This window comes from Delphinus delphis, chromosome 15, assembly GCF_949987515.2.
Source record: "Delphinus delphis chromosome 15, mDelDel1.2, whole genome shotgun sequence".
In the NCBI taxonomy this organism is placed as follows: domain Eukaryota; kingdom Metazoa; phylum Chordata; class Mammalia; order Artiodactyla; family Delphinidae; genus Delphinus; species Delphinus delphis.
In genome coordinates, this window is record NC_082697.1 from 87,906,592 (window position 1) to 87,914,648 (window position 8,057).

The 8,057-nt window shown below is 57.8% G+C and overlaps 1 protein-coding gene across 1 annotated transcript; it reads right to left on the reverse strand.

The window, feature by feature from the left end:
- Nucleotides 1-6,246: 6,246 nt before the first annotated feature.
- FOXL3 (forkhead box L3) lies at nucleotides 6,247-7,510 on the reverse strand. Its single transcript, XM_060033227.1, has 3 exons — nucleotides 7,404-7,510; nucleotides 6,912-7,080; nucleotides 6,247-6,657 (listed from the first exon to the last, which is right to left on the reverse strand). The coding sequence occupies exons 1-3, from the start codon at nucleotides 7,508-7,510 to the stop codon at nucleotides 6,247-6,249; spliced, it is 687 nt and encodes a 228-aa protein (XP_059889210.1).
- Between the last annotated feature and the right edge of the window lie 547 nt (nucleotides 7,511-8,057).

Sequence of the window (8,057 nt, forward strand, 5' to 3'; positions counted from 1 at the left end):
CCCAGGAATGCAGGGAAGATTTAACATTTGCAGTCAATGCAATCAACCATATTAACAACATAAATTTGACGAAATCCAATATCCATTCCCAGTAAGACCTTTCAGCAAACTAGGAAAAAAAAGGAACTTCTCAACCTGATAAACAATATCTATTTACAAAATAAATGTAAATAAATTTACAGCTGGGTTCACACATCACAGTGGAAGGTGGAATTCTTTCCCCTCAAGGATACCCACTCGTGCCACTTCCATTCAACGTTGCACTGGAGGTTCTACCCAGTGCAAAAGAGCAAGGAAATAAGGCACATCCAGATTGCAAGCCACGAGACAAAACTCGTAATTTATTCACCGAAGGCATGGCCATCCACGCAGAAGATCTGATGGAAACTACAAAAAGCTAGTAAGTGAGTTTAGCAAGGTTTTGGAATTCAAGATCAATATACGAGAATTAATTGTATTTCTGTAGACTACCGACAAGCAATCAGACCTTTAAAATTTAAAAATACAATTCGTAGTAGTATCAAAAATATGAACTACTGAAGATGTCGATTTTCCCGCAATTGATCTATGGCTTCAACACTATACTAATCCCTCCCAGCAGGTTTCTCGTAGCAATTCACAAACTGATTCTAAAATTTATTTGGCATTTCAAAGGCTCTAGAATAGCCCAACCAACTTTGAAAAAGAAAAGCAAAGTTGTGAGACTAACACTCCACACCTTCCATATGTATTTTAAAGCTATAGCCATAGATACAGTGTGGTATTTGTGCCGAATAGACGAGCAGATCAATGGAACAGAACGAGAGTTTAGAAATAGACCCATACACGGACAACTGATTTCCAACAGAGACATCAAAATAATCCCACAGGGAGAGGGAATTAATGGTGCTGAAATGACCCTATGGGGAAAATAAACTTTAACACATTCCTGATGCCATACCCAAAGCTTTATTCAAGATGGAGCGTATAACTATGTGTAAAGTATAATACTGTGAGCTTCCAGACCAAAGTGTAATATAAGACGTTTATAACCTGGGGTTACAGGATGGGCAGTGGGGAAGGTTCCTGGATGAGGCAGCCTGGGCACAAGCATGAGTTAGCAAGGCTGAGAGCAAAGGCGCCCAAGGGGAGGGCCTGACGTTTGGCCCTTCACGGGGAGCGGAGAGCCGGGCAGCCAGGCGCACTCAGCTCGGAAGCTGGCCCTCGGCTCTGGGTGGGCGGGCAGGACGCGGTCATGGTCTCTTGAGGCAGAGAGAGGGGAAGGGGCCTCTTTTATTTACTGCAGTTGTAGAAATGCTAAAAAATGAAGAATTATTTTTTTAAAATGGAGTAACTGGCCAAACAGGGCTGTGAGTTTTAAGAGTAGTTTTAATGCTTACATTTAACAATGTTAAATACCGACTGCAAAGCATCATCTCATTTGGAGATAATATAGAAAGTGTACCTGCAGCCCTTTGCAGACGTAAGGCCTGAAGCCCCGACATCCCGCCATGGCTCAGGCCCTGCGCTCGATCCTGCCTGTCAGAGGCTGCCTGGAAGCCCTGGGGAGGGTCTTGGCCCCATTTGGAGCGTCCTGCGTGAGGCTGGCAGCCACAGGCAGACAGAAGGCACTGGGGCCTCGACCGAGCGGGGCAGGAAACAGGCTGCGTGGGGAGGTCTTGGGGAGGAAGGCGTCTGCTGAGCTTTCTGTCAGGCTCCTCAGGGACGATCCCAGGATGCACGTGCTCTCGGGCCATTTGGAAAGTTCTCGTGGCCTGACCCCGTGTTTGTGACGCGTCCTGGATGTCCTCAGCACCAGCAGACCCGCGCCTGAGCGCTGGGCACACGCTCCCACCTGGGAGGCAGCAGAGACTTGCGTCTGGAGTGAGGGGCCATCAGTCTGGGGATGTTACGGACATGATTTTCCTGAGGTTCCGTGAGCAAGTGCCCAGTGCTTGGTCCTGCTCCAAGTTATGCCTCCACCAGTGTTAGAAGGCATTTGACATTTCCTTTTGATTTATGCACTAACCTTTACAACCATCAGCTCTGATCATGTTCATCAGCTGTGGCTGCCCCTCCTCTGAGAGCACGTCTCACCTCGTCCCGCTGAGCGGCTCCAGCAAATGGGGCTCACCACGGAGACCCCAGTGGGACCCCCACCAGCCACCCCACAGAGGAGCTGGTCCTGCAAGACCTGGGGAGCTCCCAGGCACCTTTGCTTTGCATACACGTTTCCTGGCACAAAAAGGACCGGAAAAGATGTTGATGTGACACACACTCACGAGTGTACACTGGAATGTGCACACACAGTGTACACTCGTTCACACCCACACGTGCACACTCACCAGGGCTCACAGAAGCGCAGCTGAGAAACACACACACATGGCCCGTGCACGCCCAGCGTTCAGACACACACAGAGCACCCCAGGTGGGGAACCCTCTCTGCTCCCAGTGGCCAGGGCCCAGGGCAGACAGGACTTCCCATCACACCTGGTGGACGCAGCGATCCCACTGACGGTGCCCTTGGCCTGGACCAGTATCTGAGGGAGGCGACGTGCTGAGCCCCTGACCTGCCCCCGCAAATTGCACCAGGCCTTCCTCCCGTGTCCCTCCTCTGGCTGAAATGCCAGGCTCCCTGCGTGTGGATGGAGTCCAGGCTCCAGTGCCCCAGAACCAGTGGCGTGGCCTCCTCAGGCTTCTCGCGGGGAGCAGGCCCTCCTGTCCCCGTCACCTGAGTGAGGCTCTGTAATCCAGGATGCCCGTAGTGGGTGGGGCGGGGGCAGGCGGTGTCACCCTCAGGAGCCTGGCCTCTCGTGCCTCGGGCTTTGCTGTGCCCGCCACGTCTCCCGCACCGAGAGGCCCCGGGACTTGCGGTCTGTGGCTCCCCATCTACATTTGAAGGGATGGAGACGGGTGTGAAGCAATTAATGGCAGGAGTGGTTACGGATCCCCTCACCCTCTGGAGCCCAGTGCTTTTCGTGAGCGTCTGAAGAGACAGCTGGTCTGAACTCTCTCTTCTTGCCCCCAGTTCAGGGATGAACAGTGTGGTCTCTTGGATCGTGGGGCCCTGGGCTTGGCAGGGCGGGGGGCACACGTCGGCTGCCCCAGTGGACGGCGGGCTCCTGGGCGAGAAGTGTGGACGGAAAACCACCACCTGATGGGCAACAGGGTGAGGGCCGGGCAGGAGCCCGGGAAGGGAGCGCCCGTCCTCCCACCTCCCCACTCGCATCCCACACAGAGCCAAGCAAAGTCGGACGGGGAGCTCCAAAGTTCCCACCCCATTTCCGCTTTTTGAAAACGGCACAGCCGCGCAACCTCTCTCAGTTTATTATAAATCTAATACTGTGAGTTTCAGCTGAGTGAACTCACGTCTCGTTTGGACTCTGGGCCTGAAGTCACCTAAAGCTGGGGAAACGTAATTGCACAGCCGCACGTGAGGACAGTTAATTTGTCCTCAGCGGCAGCCTGACGAGCTGTGTCTTCGGTTCTGGGGAACCGGCTTCTCCAGAAAGGCAAGGCCCATTTACATAAGATGCGCTTGGTATTTTTAACGGGATGAAAACAGCAGTTTTGCAAATGTTTATGGACTGTTAATTTGTCCTTCCTGGGTTCCTCCTGAAGCCACGCCTGGGCGCCTCACACCAGGCTGGCCCCGTGGTGGGGGCGAGAGCAGTGCTGACGCCCCCTGGCGGGGGGCGGAAGGTTGGTCGGCTCGGGGTGGGCAGTGCTGACGCCCCCGACGGGGGTGGGGGGGGGGTGGGGGGTGGGGGAGGTTAGTCTGCTCGGGGCGGGCAGTGCTGACGCCTCCTGGCGGGGGGCGGAAGGTTGGTCTGCTCGAGGCCACGCCCTCGAAGTCCCAGATTCGGGTCCCTGGCACTTGCTCAGGCCTCGAACGCTAGTGGACGCAGTGAGTGGCTGGAGGGGGCCCGGAGTGTGGTTACCTCTAACCTCCTGGCCAGAGGGCGTTACCTCCTCCTCAGCCAGGCATCCTGGGCACTTGGAGTGGGGAGGGGGTCCCAGGACCTGCCCCCCTGAACCTCAGTTTCCCATCTGTGAAATAGAGCTGTGTGTCTGCCTGTCCCTGCTCACAGGGCTGCTGGAGCTGGCAGGACAAGGCCACTCGTGTTTCCATGTAGGCTTGGCAGTCGAGGGCCCTGGAGAGGGGAGCCACCCCTGTGGGGTGGCCCTGTGGGGATGAGGGGATGCTGCCAGAGGGGGCATCCACCCTCCCCTTGGTTGTCATTACCCTGTCCTCCCCTCACCCCTGCAGCACCCAGCTTGGGTGGAGGCCCCTCGCTCGGCCGGCTGCTCTGAACAGGGACACCCCACGGTCTGTGGGCGGGAGGCCGCACAGCCCGGGTACCTGCTCTGCACAGTGGCAGTTCGCACGCGTCGCCCACACGCGGGCCCCCGACTTCGCTAATGGAAACCTGGTGATCCATGACGCGTGTGGCAGACATCTGCTTGGGGTAATGTGCTGGTGATGTACGTATCGGTGGTCAATCAGCGGATTTGCAAGAGAGGCATAAAGTGTTTAATTATAATTGCGTTGGGCAGGTGTGGCTGGTGGAGGCGACATTTGAATAGGTCAGGCCAGCCCTCGCCCCGCTGTGTTGTTGGGGATTAAATGCCATTCACTCTGAGGGCTGGGAGGCTTTCTGAAGTCGCAAGGTGTCACACGCTGGCAAATTGAAAATGTCCCTTTGCTTCTAAAAACGTGATTGATATCCTTTGCAAAACAAATGCTACACCTCACAGTACCCAGGTCTCGCGGCCCGCTGCCGCCCCGTGGCTGCGGCCGCCGTGGGCCTTTGCCCAGGAACGTGTGCAGGGAGGCCGACCCGAGGCCTCCTTCCTCTCCAAGGCTGGTGCGTCCTGCTCAGGGCAAAGGGTCTTTCCATCTCCGTGAGGCTTGATCTCTGGAGTCAGGGCTCGGCACCTCACACGAGTAACCCCCCTCTTCTCAAAACCACCCAGAAGGAACACGTGGGGTTTCTATTCACAGGGCCGGTGAAGGAAGGAATTCTGTGATTTAATGAAATGCCCAGCCTTCTCTGAATCAGCGTGTATTTTGCGTGATTCGGCCTGTCTAGCTGCTGCCTGCCTTCATCTACCCCCAGCCCCAGTTTCTCCGAGTCCAATAAAGCAAGACTTTCGTTCCCGGTCGAGACAGCCGGCCTCCTTGGGTGTGTTTTTGCCGTTTACAAAATTAGCCAATCATTGTCACCTAGTGAATCAGATTGGGTGTAATCCATACTAATGTTCAAATTAAGTCATGGAAAGCAATTAACTCTGCAGAAAAGGGCTGGTGAAAAATGATAAGGTTGGTCAAATAGTTGCACTGCACATAATTGTGCTTTTTAAATGCCCATCTCTACACGGTAATTAAATCATTTACATTTCAGATGGGTGCACCCACCTCCATTGCTTGTAATTGTGCAGCCCCTAACCATACACCTCACAGTGCAGCAGGAATTTACCAGCCGCCTGCCTCGGAATGTCTGCTTTCTCGGGAAACCAGCTGGATGGAACATGCCAGAACAGGGCTTACTCCGTGCTCAGAAGAATCAAGAAAAGTGCGCTTTGCCCCCATGCTGTCCCAGATTTGGACCTCCCTCCCTTCGCCCTCCCGCCCTTCCTTCCTTCCTTCTTTCGTTTATAAAAAAAGTACACAGAAGTTTTAAAACAATCATCAAATATTCTGCCCACAACACGAGATGCATTTGTCACTTCCAATCACATTACCCATAACAGGGACGCAGTCAAAAGCCTTGGGCAACATTCACGGGATTGATTAATAGCTGACTCGACCATCTGCACTGTATTATTATTGCTTTCAGCTCTGAAGGAAGATGCCCACCAGCTTCACTGACTGGACACTTAGCTCATCGGCAGCTTCGTGCGCATCCGTCTATGAAGCAAACGCTCCAACGTTACCTTGACTCTAAGTGAATGTGACCCTGAACCCACGTTCTTCGTCCTCAAGCAGGATCACCGGGTGAGTCTAGAGCAAACCCTTAAGTCGACAAACGGGAACCCGATGGGTTTCATCTGAAGGGATAAAGCCACAATATGGAAATGAGTGCCTTTCATCAGATCGCCTTCTTTCCCTCCAACCTAGGCTGGTTTCAGCGTTGAGCCTGAGTCTGTGGAAGTTTGTGGGATGTGGCAGACCCTCACTTCTCCACTTGAGGTGGGCCCAAACCACTCAGAAGACCCCAGACTGATTGGCTGCCAGCCCCGGAGGCGGAGCAGCCTCAGCCCCTCTCACATCGTCCAAAGGTGAAGGTTCATTTGCTGGGCCTCCAGCCGAGGGTATCTGCCCTCCTGCGCGTAGGGCGACCTGAGCCCGGGAAAGGGGTCGGGGATGGAGAGGATGTAGTCGATGCTGAACTTGATGTCCCTGTGTGCCTCCCTCCCCAGGGCGGCGGGGCTGGCTGGGGTTGGGGCCTCGCGGCGGGGGACGGGGTTCCCCCTCGCAGTGGCCGGCTCAGGGGGACCCCGGGGCGCTTCCGCTTCTGCCGCGCGCGTCCCCCTCGCCTCCTCGAGTTTGGGGCCGCGCCGCCGCCGCCTCCGCCTGTAGTTGCCGTTCTCGAAAAGGTCCAGTAGCGACTCGCAGCCGCCGGCGAAGGTCCAGTAGTTGCCTTTGCCCTTCTCGTGGCCATGGGTCCGCGGCACCTGTGCGAGCGAGGGGCTCAGCGCCCGGCTGGCTCCCAGATGCGACCCGCCCGCCGCGAGCGCTCACTTAGGGCCGCTTAGGGTGAGCCCTGGGCAGCCCTGGAACGACGCGCCCGGACCTGGGGCTTGGGGGTGTCGCCCGGTGAGCCGGTACACCCCCGCTCCCCCCGCCAATCAGGGATGACTTGGTCCAGGTGTCGCAAGACCTGGGACCCTCAGGGGCCGCTCGGGCGCGGGGGAGGGAAGGGGCTCACCTTGACGAAGCAGCTGTTGAGGGACAGGTTGTGGCGGATGGAGTTCTGCCAGGCGCGCTGGTTGGCGCGGTAATAGGGGAACTTGCGCATGATGAAGTCGTAGATGCCCGACAGGGTCACCTTGCCTGTCGGGCTCTGCTGAATGGCCATGGCGATCAGCGCGATGTAGCTGCAAACAGGGGCGCTCAGGCCAGGCGGGCGCCGGAGGGGGGACCCCGGAGCGAGTCTGGAGCCTCCCCCGCCTGCCCTTCCCGGCCGGACCCGCTCTGCTCTGCCTTCCCCCAGGGCGCTGAGAACTCCCAGCGCCGCTCTGCGCAGACCCCAGAAGCTCTGCCTCACACCTGGGGGTTCCCCGGGGAGGGTGGAGAACCTTCCCGTCTACCTCCAGACGTGCGGAGGAGAAGAGACCCCTCCCTCATCCCAGGCGGGTCTTGGCCCCCTCGCGGAGGAAGGCCGATGTCCCCTGCGGCCCCGCCCCGGCTCCGCGGTCACCTGTACGCCGGCCTCGTGAGCCGCTTCTCCTCGTCCGAGCTGCCCGCGGGGTAGTCGTCGGCGTCGTAATTGAAGCAATTGTAGGGATACTGCGAGCTGTCAAACATCGTGGTGCGCCGGACGCCTGCGGGGCCGCCGCTGCTGCCGCCTCCTCCGCGCCGCGCTCCAGGTCTGCGCGGAGGTTCTCGCTGGCGCGGCGCAGCAGCGTCTGAACTGCCGGCTGCTCTCCTCCTGAGCTGGGAGCCCGGGTTTCTGGGGTCCCCCCGCCCGCCCCCACCCCGTCCTCTCGCATCCAATCCCGGAGCGGGGGAGGCCCCAGTCACCGGTAGAGCGTCCGAGGGGAGCGGAGTGGGCTCGCGGTGGGCCTCTGACCGGCGGCAGGAGGAGGGAGCCGCGCGCTGGGTGGACCGACGGGCGGGGCGCCCACCGTCACCACTCTGGCCTGATGCACCTCGCGCTTCCCGCGCTGGCCCCAGACTTCAGGGCAGAGCTCGCTGGGTCCCCCAAGCCTGGGCGCACCCCGAGGCATGTAGGTTCTTCCCTGGCTCCTGGATCCCCATAGTGGGTGGGCTCCTGCGCTGCCAGGAGCCAGGCCACAGAGAGGGCGGGGGCTATCGCCCCTCCCCACCAGGCTCTGCACCTCCAGCCTGCAGC

What these genes read in the sequence shown, in the direction of transcription:
- FOXL3 (XM_060033227.1), bottom strand. Translation starts at nt 7,510, where the DNA reads ATGTTTGACAGCTCGCAGTATCCCTACAATTGCTTCAATTACGACGCC. An exon ending in CTCACGAGGCCGGCGTACAG is followed by an intron (nt 7,081 to 7,403) that starts GTGACCGCGGAG and finishes CCCTGTTTGCAG; the next exon opens with CTACATCGCGCTGATCGCCA. An exon ending in TCAACAGCTGCTTCGTCAAG is followed by an intron (nt 6,658 to 6,911) that starts GTGAGCCCCTTC and finishes TCGCTCGCACAG; the next exon opens with GTGCCGCGGACCCATGGCCA.